We start from the raw sequence: 14,667 nt of genomic DNA on the forward strand, positions 1-14,667 counted from the left end.
ATCACCATCATGGAAGTTGGTGTTTGGATGTTGGGAGGCACCACCTAAATAGTGTAGGCCACTTTTTATTTTTAAATTATATTTTATATTTATTAAAATATCAAATTACTCATTCGGCCAATCTAATAATAACAAAAAAACCACTATGAAAAATACATAAAAACCTTTGGATGCTAGTTTACAAATTTTTGCTTGCAATGGTTGTTTCATTATGCTTTTAAAACACAAAAAAAATTATTTATCCATGATTAATCTAATAATAACAAATAAATCTTGTGAAAAGACTCAACTGCTCCCATGCTCCCAATAACCAGCTCATTACACTTTTTCAATGAACAATATCTTTTAGTCTTTAGGTTTGGTTAATATATCCATACCTATGGATTTGTTTTGGTGAGTAAAAAAAATGGATAATTGCATCAGGTCTTCAATAGCTTGATTTGTTTTTTAATAAAGTATAATTTTTCAAAACAAAAAATTAATCAAATTATAAGAGATTATGTAATTATCTCTAAAAATAAAGGCTAAAGTGATAGAAATTAAGCTTTGTGTATAGTGAGTCATGGTTGAAATTATATGTTGATTCTATTATATTTTTTAAAATATTTAGTTAATCAATACGTAAGATAATTTTTATATGAATCTCACTAAAAATTCTTTCTTTAAATATGAATTATAAATAAACTATAATTTATATATATTTTAAAAAGTTATATTCTCAAACCATAACGGTAAAAACTGTATCAACAACAGAACATGAAAACAAGATAGAAAGGATGTCCATTTAAGAAGGTGGGAGAGCAGTGTAGAAGAGAGAGTTAAGCAAGTGATTGACAGGTCTCTCAATTTATCTTTGGGGACCCTTATCGAGGATTGAATCTGTTGAACTGAAAAGATCTCACTTCAGAAACCTTATCGAGGAAATGTCCAAAAATATAACTAAGGGACCATGTCCTCTTACCGAGATTGATGATGTCGGGCCAACAGTAATTAAAAAATGATGGGTTTTTTTATGCTTAGCAATTGACAGATAGAAATTTTGTCATCATAAAATATTTTATATTAAAAAAAAAACAGAAAACAAAATGTTAGGAAAATCACTCTCGGAAGCACAAATCATTTTACAGAGTTATCAATATACACAATCCTTTTTTTTTTTTATTATCTAATAGGTAGCCTAGTAATAAAAGTTTAGGACTATAAAATTTGCTTTTCTGTAGTCTCAGGTTCGAACCCTATGGTTATTCATATTATAACCACCAGAAATTTACAAAGTTCATGGAATTAAAAGGTACACATGGAATTAAAAGGTACACATATATACTGATCCAGACACCACCTATTTGTACAATCTTTAACTAAAATCATCATTTCGTTATTATTACAATTTCTTCATTATTGTTTTCGTCTTTGCTAACATCATTCCAACATAATGTTCTTAAAAAATATTTAAAATTTATTTCTATCAGGTATTACAAAATAATTTTCAGTTGACATAATTAAATATTCAAAAGTAATTTTTTAAAAAATATTATTTGTTGGATATTTTTCAAAAATAAATGCCTCGACAGGATTTTTATTATTAGTTGTAAGAAAATGCTGGATTCATACAGCATATTTGATTGAAAAAAATTAAAAAAAGATAACGAAAATAATAGGTGGAAACGTGATGAAAGTTAAAAATGATATAAAAGCCTTTAGTAGCAGTCCATGACTCCAATCACAAAGTCTTGATAAAAATAAGTCCGACAAACTCTTCAAATGAAAGGGCAAGGCCCAGAGAGATAATTCTAAATTTTAAGCTAAATGGCTGAGGAAGTGGGGATCCAAGCGTTGAACCTCCAACAACTGTTAGGCAGAAGGTTTTTGTTTCTTTGGCACTCTGTAACTACCAACGACGCAGGCATGGTCTCTCTCAAATCGATCTAATGTCACCATCTCTGCAGGCTTCAGCAGATCCGCCCTCAGCCTCTCAACTTCACTATCGTATACTTTGCCAGCAGGCATGGTGGAGTCGATGCAATTTGCCTTCAAGAAAAAGAAATCTATTAGCTGCTTCAGATGGCTAAGTAATGGAAGGGAGTGCAGAACAGAGGAGCAATTAAATGCTAGATTAAACCTTTATTGAGAGCACAAAATGACCTCCTGTTTTGAGGAAATAAGCTGCATTCAAAGCTAATATTCTTGCCTGCAAAGGAAAGAATAGCAAAATAATAGAGCAATGCTGCTAGGGAAACCTGAGTGAACCAAAATGTCAAGAAGCACAAAAAAGCGTATCCTGTGTCTTCTTCAGCACCCATATCTTATAGCCTAACTGTGTATCAACGATATGCATGTCATAGCATTTAAACCCATGCTATCCTTCAAGTCACTGGCAAAATGAAATTGTGAAGACAACAATATATATGACAGATTCACATGATAATGAAAAGAGCTGAATTTTGAAACTCTGTTAAGTGAATAAAAACATGGAGAGTTTAATGTTAAATGTTTTTGAAAAAATATCTCAGTATCGCATCAGAAAAGGGCCAATTGTGCCTTCTGGTGAACCAACAAAACGAGAAATTGCATCAGAAGCTAGTGTTGCATAATTTGCATGCTTAGCTGATCGTCATATGCATGATTTAAATTTAGGAGAATCCGAGAAGCAGGTTCTGTATCCTCTCTATAAAAAACTTAGAGAAACTCTGGTGAATTTGAAGAGAGAAGCAGTAGGTTCTGTACTCTCTATAGCACAGAACCAAAAGAACCCAAGATCAGAAATGTGCACCATTTAACAAAAAAGAAAGTGAAAAGTAAAAGGAACGAAGAAGAAGGAGTTCAAATTTTCAAAATAAGTGAACATTTTTGTTATGAAAGAAGATTTTGCTAAGCATTGCATCAGAAAATCGGTGTTGATTTTACATCAAGTGAATACCGAGTGCATCGTCATATGCATAATTTGAAAAGCAGGAGATTTTGTCAACAATAAAACTTGACAGGACAGTAAATAGCACTCATTCTTGATATGCTTCAAGAATATAATGTTTCTAACCACATTCCAGAGAGTTGAAAAGTCCCAACAACTTGAGACGAATTGAGGAGAGAAGGGAACCAAATTTGAGAAACAACTTCATATTAGCTCAAAAAGATTACGTTTATAAACCGAACTCTCGACATGTAATATAATGCTCAAATCTGCTATCCATATACTGGGATTGTTCTTGCATGATCATGAACTATGAAGGCTGTAAAATGCACAAGAAGAACAAACCTGATCGGGCTGAGCAACATCTGAAAATATGACATCTACCATGCCAACTAACATTCGATACTTTGATGGATGTCTAGCATCCTCAATGATGGGCATGACATTTGTTCTCTTTTTAGCCATGTTGACCAAGTCCCTCCCGCTTCTTTGAGAAAATTCCACTGCATACACTACTCCCGTCTATCACAGATGACGTGAAAGGATAGGATCATTCCAGCTAATAGAACATTAAAAGGAAACAGCCTATATACTACCCAGGGAAGGGGGGAGGGAGCATGTATATTCAACCAACTTACAGGTCCAACAATGTCAGACACATGAGAGACGGAGGTTCCTGAAGCAGCTCCCAAGTAGAGAACTCGAGCACCGGGTGCCTTGAAAATGATAGTATGATGAACAAATAAGCAGTAGTAAGTTAGAAACCAAATTTCCATCTATTTAATAAAAGCATTAATTACAGAGAGCCAGGAAACAATCACTTACAATCCATATATTGTCAATACCCTCCTGAATTGCAGCCCCCAGCTTGGATCGGAAAGGATTCCAAACCCTGTACTCTACTTTGGTCCCATCTTCATTCTGAAAGAAGCCCAAGAGAAAATACATAAATACAAAGGCCATTCAAGAACACACAAATATTGTTAAATTGTGAAAAAAATCAATTTCTATTAGATGGCTGGGACTTTGGGAGGAAAAAAAGAAAAGAAAAGAAAACCTGAACAGAGATGCGCTTCTCATTGTATACAGTGTCACCAGGGACCATGCTTTTAGTAAGCAGAGCATCATCTTTAGACTTCGCAATAAAGACTCCTTCATGTCTATGCGGAATTATCACTGCCTGATTTCCACCTCTCATCCCTCCACGATGATTGGCCCCACCAAGGCCACCACCACGACCCCGACCACGGACACCTAAACCTCTTCCCGCGTTGTTTTGTGCTCTAAAAGCTCCACCACCACGACCACCTCTCCCCGCATTATTTTGAGCTCTAAAAGCTCCACGACCATGACCAGCACCACGTCCTAATATTTCAATAACAAACGCAGAAGGAAAAAAAATTAGGGGTAGTGAAAGTTAGGGTTAGGGTTATTAAGGTTTACTGTGGTAATTCCAAATAAAAAAATTTCCTAAATAATGAGATACTTTGCCTATATTTTTCATGATGAAATATATTAAAATAATTTTTTTATTTTTTAAAAATTATTTTTAAAATTAGTATATTAAAACGATTCAAAACATGTAAAAAAAAATTAATTTATAACAAAAAAATTTTAAAAATACAGGTTGGCCTGTATATTCAAACAAGATTAATGCCAGTAATCATGCTAATTACTGGTTAGTTAACTTTCACATAGTCATGAATAAAAATCTAAGGTCTGTTTATTAAAAAACAATTAATATTTTTTAAGAATATATATATACATTGTCTTATCAGTTTCCTTTTTTTAAGTTTTTTAATAAAAAAAATTAAAAATATATCCAAAGAAAGAAGAAGTTCTGCTAATAAAAAAAATCAGAAAATACATTAAAATTATAACTATATTTTTATAAAAAATCAAACCATGATTTATAATATTCACTGTAATATTTTATGTTTGTGATAATTTAATTATAGAATATTAATTTTATTTAATTTAAATATTTTCATAAAAAACTATATTATTAACTCAGAAAAATCTTTATATTATATTTATATAAAAATTGGATTTATGAAACTAACTGAATATGAAAATATAAAAAAACTAGTTTTAATTTCTTATATCACTAAACAAAATGCTTATATTAGGGGTGATCATTTTCAGTTTGGTTTGGTTTTTATAAAAAAAAAAGTAACCAAACCAGTTTTTTTAAAAAAAAAAAACTGAAACCAGTCGGTTTAGGTTCGGTTATTTTAGAACAAAAATTGGTTTTTTTTGTTTGGCTTGGTTTTTCTGTTTTGATTAATTTTTTTCCGATTTGACTCAGTTTTTTTTGTTCTTTTGACTTGGTTTTTTTCGGTTTGTGTTCGGTTTAATTTTTTTAGTTTTAAGTTTATAAAACCGAACCGGTTGGTTTTTTAAAAGTTTTAATTGATTTTTTTCATTGTTTAATTTTTTCGGTTATTTTTTTCCAGTTTTCTCGGTTTAATTAATTTTTCGGTTTTTTTTTTCATCCCTAACTTTTATTATAAGAGAGAGAGAATAGATTATTCATGTCTTTTATTCATTTCAAAGGGAATGAGAAAATTGTAAATGAAAAATATGGATAATATTTCAAATTTTTTCTAAAATTATTAAAAAATCAAAAAATCAAAACTTTAGGGTCTAACTTTCAAGAAATTAAAAAATACTCTATTTTTAAACTGTGTCTTACAATTTGACCTGTTGAGTGCGAACAGGCGATCTAGCGTGTACCCACTGCATACCTCCTCCCGATCGAGCCAGGGTCCCATTACAATCCTCTGCTTTACCATCTAGCGTAAGCTCGATTCTATGAGGGGCATCTATTAATATCAATGGGAAGAAACGATGCCCTAGGCAAGATTTTTAAAATGCAGCGCCTAAATCCCTTTTCTAAATTTCTATCTAACAAGGCTTTCGCTTAAATGCATGAAAGGCAACTATTTAATTTTTTTAAAAAATATTTTATTAGATATTTTTTATTTTTTAGTGATGTAATTTTTATTCTTACAAAAATATTTTTTTCATTAGTAGCATGTTATTTGATTAAAAAAGCAAAAAATCATTAAAATATATATTTATAAAAATCAAACCATTTGAATTAAAAGAAAGGATATATCTCTTCAATCAAAAATTTGCTCATTTATTTCTTTTTTATTTTGAGAAAAATATTTTTTTCCTACTAGAATCGTTGTTTTTTAAACAAAAACCTATCATAATTTAAAAAGCAAGCTTTGGTAAAAAAATAATGTAAAAATCATGACCCGGTATTTTGTAAGTGATAAAAGGAAAAAATAAAATAACAATGAAGATATTATGTAAGGAATTTATAATAAATAAATAAATATATATATATATATATATTATTCTCATTTAATATTCATGAGTATATATTTTTTTTATAAATCTTGCAAATTAAGTCAATATATGATTCACAAAGTAATAGATAAGATCATTACCAAAACTATAATCTTGTTTGAAAAATTATGATAATATTTGATGATATTTAAAATATCATTTTAATTATTTTATGTTTTTTTTTAAATACTTTTAACTTGAAAAAATATAAATTTGATTTATTTATTTAAATTTAATATTTTAATATGGAAAATAAAAAAATCTAAAAATAAAATATTTTAATATGTTTTCAGAAAAAAAAAATCTATTTTAAAAGAAACACCTGCACAGCAACATCACTAATTTGCCAGGGCTAAACACCATGGGCCTAACTATGGCCCAGGTTGACCTCGAGCCGAACGGCCTCGTGCCACTCCATTCTCATCCACAGGCCTCAGAAGTGCCATCCGCGTCAAGGGCTCCCTCCTTGTAGGCTCTGCGAATACAAGTAATTATCTGTTTACGCAACTTGAGAGTTCGCTGAAACTTTGGAGGATAAGTAATTTATACATACCTTTCAATTGAAAAACAAAATAACAGTAAAATAGTTTTACTTGAAAATATATTAAAACAGTATGTTTTTATTTTTAATATTATTATATAAAAGAATAAAAAACATTAATTTAAAATTAAAAAACATTAAAATACGTGGTTGTAAGGCAGTGCCATAGCTGTTGGATTCGTTAACATAATAAATTTAATTAGACTCGCCGACGCTTCCCTCTGTATCTATGTTGTTTAAAGTACATGTAATAGAAAAGAGCCGTTGTTACGTGTCTTTTTAGCTTGCGTATGGAAATAGTAGAGATAATAATAAAAGTAGAGGCCACTATGAATTTGATTATGACAGGAACGCCAGAAAGGAACTGTCGGGGCGGATTTTTGCTGGGGGAAAAAGTTGATCCTTCCAAGCACAATTTGAACAAAAGCAATGATCATCTACGTGTTTGAGAAGATCCAGCCATCGATAACTGATCTCCTGGGAAAAAATGGTTTTGTGGGGCATGTAATTTTTAAACTAGAAAGTTCTAAAATTATATCAGACAGATTCTCACGTCTTAAAAAACACTTGAAGAAATACAATTGATAGATTATGCTGTTGAAAACAATAACCTATTAGATTGTGTAAGAACAAGTCTGGAAGTCAAAGGTCAAGCGGGTTGTTTGTAATTGAACAGGTCAAAAGCCTCCTTCCAACTCCTGGAAAGATCCAAGCCATGAACAGTGTCACGGCATCAAATGAGTTCCTCATCCACCGCGCCAAGAACAGTATCACGGCATTTTAATGAGAGAAGCGTGCCCGTGAGCTGGACACGTTAAATTCATTGCTTCTTCCGACTCTTGAATCCATAGCTAATTAATTTTATTGATTCACAGTCCAGTTTATTTCATTAAATTCAATCTAAATCTCGTTTTTTTTTTAGACAAATAATAATAAACTTAAGTTAACTAGAGTAAATACTAGCTTGGATATGGAGCACCAAAAACGCGGAATAATATTATTCTAACAAAATGAAGCACCAAAACGCGGAAAAACAAATGTCAACTTGAAGAAAAAAATGAACTGTATGTTATTCCTCTCTCAATAGCTAAATTACATACAAAAAATGAAATCCAACAAAAATGTTCTAAGCACTGGAACCCGGGAAACATTGAATTGAAATCCTACATGGAAAGAATATCACAGATTAACATAAAAGAATCGAACCCCCAAACCATCTCAATCCCAACTCCAACCTTTTAATCTGTACACAAAAAGTATATCAAAGAATAGAATTTCTTCAAAATTTGTGGAGGTGAGTAAACCCCCCAGAAAAATAAAAAAAATATTGAGAAAGAACGAACCCGCCCCTGTTTCCCTTGACCCGTCACAAGTAACTGGAGCCTGTGAAAAATCCTGAAGACTGGTGATGATCATTGCGAGAATAGGAATGACCTTTATTATTTCTGATGAACAAATCATAAGGCTCCCACAGATGATCAACCTTGCATGGTCTTTTAGCATCAAGTCTCACCCAGGGCTTCCCTTTCCCACTCCAATGCAACAAACTGACTGGACCGGGATGCAATGACCTGCAAGTCCCTCTCACGTTATCCCCGCCAAGCCCATGTTGGTTCCACCGATGATCCATTGCCTCCACATCCCCGGCAAACACTAGCAAAAACGGCGGCAGTGAACCCAACTCGTATATCCTTGTCTTTCTTTGCACCTCCATCCACTTCTCTATCCTCCCCCTGTAATTCCCTTCTCTCCACCTCACCAAGTCCATCACCATCACCCCAGTATTGAAGTAACACGGCTTCCTCCTCGCCGAGGTGAACGTCCCTGACATCACCGGGTCGGACCAGAACACGTCCGTGAAATACTTGGTGAGATTTGTGTGGCAATACTCGGGTGCCCCTATCACCCGAGCCCCACTAAGCGTTGTGGTCCACAACTTGTGTATGTCGTCGACAACTACGACATCAGAGTCCAGATAAATGACCCGATCCACGCAGAGATCCAGCATGTCACCCAGATAGTTTCTTGCGTAGTTTAATGGGTTTTCTAGTGCTTGCCGGATGGAAGAAGAGATTAGATTGATTACTGTGTCTTCTCTGAATATATAGACCTTGAAATTCAGCGATGGAAAAGTGGATCGCACCAGTTGGGAAAGGACCCGCGGGCTTGCTGGGTCGAACTCTGCCGCAATGAAGTGAAAGAAGATGCTTTCTGGGCAGGAAGCGTGTTTGAGGACCGAGTGGACGGCAGCGATTGAGCCTCGTAGATACTCAGAATCAAGAGTCATGGCTATGTGAACTAAAGAAGGGTCGCAGGAGGAGACTAACCGGCCATTGCTTGTTAAAACAGGACAGTCTCTCCCGTTACGATACTCCGGCGCTTCAGCGAATCGAAACCCGTTGAGCACTTCAACTGCACCGCTATTCCCCTCCCTCGACGGTATTGAACGAATCCCGGAGCAAAGTAAAGGGAAAAGAACAACAACGGTGAAGAATAAAACGCCGGCGTGTAACCGGAAATGAACCATCTGGGCTAGGCTTTTTTGAAGAGAACAAGCAAGGAGCGGGTGTGTTTTCTTGAATAAAAATCAAAGAATGGTCAAAACGTGAAGGATGAAATTGATATGTATATGTATGCTAGAGTTTTTCAAGAAAACGCGGTTTTCCTTTTACTTTTTCTTCACTCGGTCCCAGAGAGAGACATAGAAATTTATGAGCAACCGTGTATGCGCTGCCTCTGCTCTCCGTGTATGGACTATGGAAATGGGGAAGGAAGTTTTTGCAGGTTTCTATATATACTCCATTTAGGAGGAGGAGGAGAAGCAGAGGAGAAGCAGCTCATTAAACAACAAAGCAAGGCAGGTATCGGTGATCCTCTCTGTGATTTCATTTTCTTCCCATTTTTTATTGGGCAAACCTAATATCAGTCCTCAACTATGTGTAGTTTCTTGAACGAGTCCCCAAACTATCAATTTTATCAATCGGGTCTCTTATCTGTATACATTTCCTCAGTGGAATACTTGTGTGAAAATATTAGTCAAGGTTAAGAAGAGAAATTTCAAGGCTTAAATGTAAAAATACTTAATATATTTTAAGATAAGTTAAAGCAAAGCAAGCTCTAATCACTGTAATTTAATACTCTCCATGCACGAATGTATCGTAGGGATAAGCAAAAAAACCAAAAAACTGATTAAACTGGTAAAAAAATAACTAAAAATACCGAACAGTGAAAAAAATCAATTAAATCGATTAAAATTTTGAAAAAACCGGCCGGTTTGATTTCGGTTTTATAAGTCTAAAATTGAAAAAACCGAACCGGACCCAAACCCGAAAAAACCCGAGCCAAACCGGTTTTTGTCATAAAAACCGAATCAAAACCGGTTGGTTTGAACCGATTTCGGTTTGTTTTTTTTAATTCAGTTTTGTTGCTTTTTTTATATAAAACTGAACCGAATAAAAAATGATCACCCTTGATTACTGTGTACTAAAATATAAGAGAAAATGAAAACCTATAGTTTAAGGGACTCGATTAAGAAGCTATACATAGTTGGGAGACTAGCATAAAGTTTGCTTTTTTTACTGTTATTTAAAAGGAGGGGTTGTGGTACAGGCACGCGCGATTGATAATCGTGGAGATTGGGTTTGAATTATACGCGTATTAGTTCGTGTATTTATTTAAATTTACCATCATAATGTAATTACGCGGGTTTATTAAAGTTTTTTTTTTTACCCTTTTGGAAAACATAAAAATTATTCTCTTCATTTATGGTGGTTGCCTTCTCTCCTCCTTCCATCTTTTGGTAGGTACGTGTGCTCTTTTTTTTTAATTATTTTTCTAATTATATTTATTTTTTTCCAATCAAAACATTATCTTAATTATGAAATTGCCGGATCAATGCATCTAAAATCTTAATAATATTATTTACTTCTTGTCAATAGTTGTATTTTATTGAATTGTTAAATACATTTAGAAATCGTGATATGAAGGACGTAATTAACTATGAGGACAAAAATAGGACATATAAAGTTGATTTTTTATTTTCTTTCTAGACATATGACACTGACAGTTCGAGAAGGTTCTGTCGGAAAGTGGAAAAATGATACGTTGTCGTTTGTAGCAGCAATGACGCCCGAGTCTTGACATTTAGGCGGTGGCGTATGCTGTTTGTGATGTGTTGCCCTTTTGGGCAGTGGTTTTATACTTTTATTCATGAAATGTTCTTGAGGTGTTAATTGACCTTGAAGAGGTCAAGCTCCCATGGCCTAATTTCAGGATTTAGGAGAGGTTCATGCCCACCTTCGTTTCAATTCAATCCTTTTTCACGCTGGATTGAAATGCAAGGAAAGGATGAACAAGTTCAATTAATTTAATTAAAGATTTGTTAAATAGCATGTTGATCTTTGCACCACAAACGTGATGCACTCGATGCAAGTAAAGTCTCCACGTTCTATAATTAATGAAAAAACCACCTTTCCAACACATAGTTGTAAAATTTAACCCGGGTGAAGCTTCTCATCGAGAGTTAGACAAGTTGATTAAGGTAATTAAAGATTTAACTTCAAAAAACTTAAAATAATATTGATTTGATAAAAAAATTAAAAATTATTGATCTAGCTCGAGTCAGGTAAATTTATCTATCGAGCTGGTTTTATTCAAGTTTTATGATTGTGTTAAAAATCCCATTTTATCAATTCAAAGAAAGAAAATAGAATATAAAACTAATGACAAATAAAGAGTAATAAAAATATCTTCACATGAGATTTTGATCTTCTAAATATATTTTTTTAAAGTGAGTCATGTAAAATAATTAATAAAATTTTATTTATTACTCTTTAAATACCATAAAATTACTCAAACATAAAAAAAAAATCTTTTTTTTTCAGCGGGTGTTCGAGTTAGAAAATATTTTTTCTTTACATGCTGTTTGGGTTCTTGAAATTAAATTAAATTTTAATTATTGAATTAATTTTTATGTTTGTAATCATTTTGATTATATTGACTTGAATTCCAAATTAAATCATAAAAAACACAGAAAAACAAAACATCAGTATTGCCCGTATCCTCCTACAATCAACATTAGTACTTTTGGCAATAACTGATATAGCTTAGGCAACTCTAGAGCAGAGCTCTGCAAGAACCTGTTGCTGTTATTTTTAGCTTGTCTGCTCTGATAATGCTACCTGTTGCTATTAATTTTAGCTTGTCTGCTCTGATAATGCTATGGCATAATTGCAGGAAAGTATGCTAATAGTTGGAAGACGTGGACCAGCCCAGGCAGCTTGCGCTGCAAAAGAGCTGCGAGAAATCGGTGGTAATTCTTCGCATGTAGCCATCTGCGCCAGTGTCCATCTCTGCAGCACGAGAAACAATACATGTGCACCATCCACCACCCCGAGAACAAAACTTCAAATCCACGCCGCCCGATGGCTATTCCACATGCTTGAGCAGGTTATCAGAAAAAAAAAACATATTAGAATTTCATTTATTCCACATCTCAAGGTTTATAAATCTGAATGCTGAATATCTTTTTTTTTAATTTGTCAGCTCAATGGACAAGTTGTTTTTTTATTTTTTAATTAATATAGATATTTGAGCATATTTGCGCGTATCTTGACTAATCTTACGGGTCCTGAAGTTACGATCATATAAGTCTCCAATGACTATCATATGAACAACCACGAGATTCGAACCTGAAACCACAGAAAGAGCAAACTCCTTAATTTCAAGTTCTTATTACTGGACCATCACCTAAATGGTTATGGACAAGTTGTTCCTATTAATACTTCTCATTATATTTATGATAGTAAGTATAGCGTTCTTGTTTAGTATTCTAATGTGATTCAATTATATTTTTTAAAATTTTAAATTTTAAATTTTGTTAGTTTTGAGTTATTTTTTTTTCTAGTTTTAAATTGTTTTGATGTGCTGATATTAAAAATAAATTTTAAAAAATAAAAATATATTATTATTTTAATATATTTTTAAATAAAAATCACTTTAAAAAATATCTTTTCCTATATTTTCAGACACGCCTGTAATCGTAATCATGTGTTTTTCCAATGCTTTACGTGTCTTATCACGCCATGAATTATAATTTATTGTAGAATAATTTGCAAGTGTTATTTTCATGTTAATAAGACAAAAATACTATCATATTATTACATACAAGCAAATTGTTCATGCATTAGTCAAGAAATAATGATTTTATGGATTTTATAAATCTAGTGTAACGTGTCTCATAAGTTTCTGAACTAATTAAAATACAATATAAATATTATCCTTTCATTGAATATTAAATATTAAATATTAAATATTCTTACAAGACTCTTTTATGTATTACTGACAGGTAATATTAGGCTTAAGGTGTTTAATATACATTGCCTCCAGTGATGAAAAGCCAGCTGTATCTCCAAAGCGGCCAGCAGTCTGTGCTCTGTATTGTTGCCAAATTGCAGACTTTTACCTTGACGGCTGCGATCAAGCCTGGCAACGGGCCCACACGATCACGTGCATCCACCCGATAATTCCCATGCCATTAGTGGGGAGAGAGGACACTTGTCTCTTTCCTCTTTCGTGTACTACAGTAAATCTACTGGTTCGAGTGTAAAATAAAAATACAATAGTAGTTGAGTATAGCTTGGTCCCTCTAATTTATCAAAACTCACAAGGTAATTTCTATATTATAAAAATAATTAAATCATTCTCTATTTAGTAGTTTTTTTCAAGATCATTTTATGATATCACCGTATTTTCCCATCTCATCTTTTTTCTATTTATTCAAGAGGAAAAAAGTAAAATTAAATGATAATTAACATGAAATCAACAAAAGGATTGAATTATAAATGAATTTAAAAAATATCAATCAAATATATAGTTTATAAAACTAGAAGGTTTAACTTATTTATTCCATTCAACCACATTGACTAATTATAATTAACTCACTGTTGGTATCCTAAAAAATCCATTCAACTTGAAGATAAAGTTTTTTTATTAAATAATTAGTTAATTTTTTAATTCTAGTAAAGGTGATCAGTGACAAGTGTTTGATATTTATAAAAAATTTCATTTGATGGATTTAGAAACTCCTTGATGGTTAAGTAAATATCATTTGAGAGAAAAACATCATCATATTTTAAAAAAGAACTCTAAAAATATTTATGCAGCTTAAAATGAGAAGATCCAACCTCCTTTCCAGGATCTTTTCGTCTCTTTTTATAACCTACGAGTTTTATCTATTTTTAAATAAAAAGAACTAAATGTTGAAAAAAAATATCTAACTTTTCAAATAATAAAATATTTTTGACTCGTCAAAAAAATGTATCTTTAACCCAGTAACTCATGATCCAATAATGAAGTTTAAGATTTCTATAGTTAAAAGGAGCTTGGATTTAGTGTTTAATTGAGTTAAAAGATAATAAATTTGGTAATTTATCAAATTCATACAAATTTAAACCTGGCTGATTTCAAGATAATAAAAATAACAACTCATAAGATTCACGAATATCTTTGGCGTTTGGCTTAGCTAAAAAAAATATATTAGAATATCATCCTAATTTTATTTTTTTTGAAGAAATTCAGATAAAAAAAACAAAAACAAGATGATATATGGCTCACCAGCGCTCAGGCTAGGATGCATATTTAATGATATTGATTTTACAAACAGGTGATGTAAAGCGGAGATTCGAAGAGCATCATTATTTGGAGTTATTGGTTATATATATAAAAAAAACCCCTCGTAATCAGAACTGGGTAGGATGGAGATTCCAAACACCAACCAACTTGCCCTAAATAAACACTGAAAATCTGATTTCTTTTTATTTCTTCAAGACCTCGTTTGGCAAAGCAAGTTAACTTCCCC

The 14,667-nt window shown here is 32.5% G+C and overlaps 2 protein-coding genes across 2 annotated transcripts; both read right to left on the reverse strand.

The window, feature by feature from the left end:
- Positions 1-1,667: 1,667 nt before the first annotated feature.
- On the reverse strand, positions 1,668-4,304 carry LOC133705193 (rRNA 2'-O-methyltransferase fibrillarin 1-like; the record flags this gene model as incomplete). Its single annotated transcript, XM_062130326.1, has 6 exons — positions 1,668-2,028; positions 2,120-2,188; positions 3,254-3,430; positions 3,547-3,624; positions 3,734-3,829; positions 3,966-4,304. Coding segments are annotated over 6 exons (936 nt in total), but the record flags the coding sequence as incomplete, so codon positions are not given.
- A 3,550-nt stretch (positions 4,305-7,854) lies between these two features.
- LOC133704571 (probable galacturonosyltransferase-like 9) lies at positions 7,855-9,654 on the reverse strand. Its single transcript, XM_062129444.1, has one exon. The coding sequence runs from the start codon at positions 9,334-9,336 to the stop codon at positions 8,176-8,178; it is 1,161 nt and encodes a 386-aa protein (XP_061985428.1). The 5' UTR covers positions 9,337-9,654; the 3' UTR covers positions 7,855-8,175.
- Positions 9,655-14,667: the final 5,013 nt, after the last annotated feature.

The sequence above is a fragment of the Populus nigra genome, chromosome 10 (assembly GCF_951802175.1).
Source record: "Populus nigra chromosome 10, ddPopNigr1.1, whole genome shotgun sequence".
In the NCBI taxonomy this organism is placed as follows: Eukaryota; Viridiplantae; Streptophyta; class Magnoliopsida; order Malpighiales; family Salicaceae; genus Populus; species Populus nigra.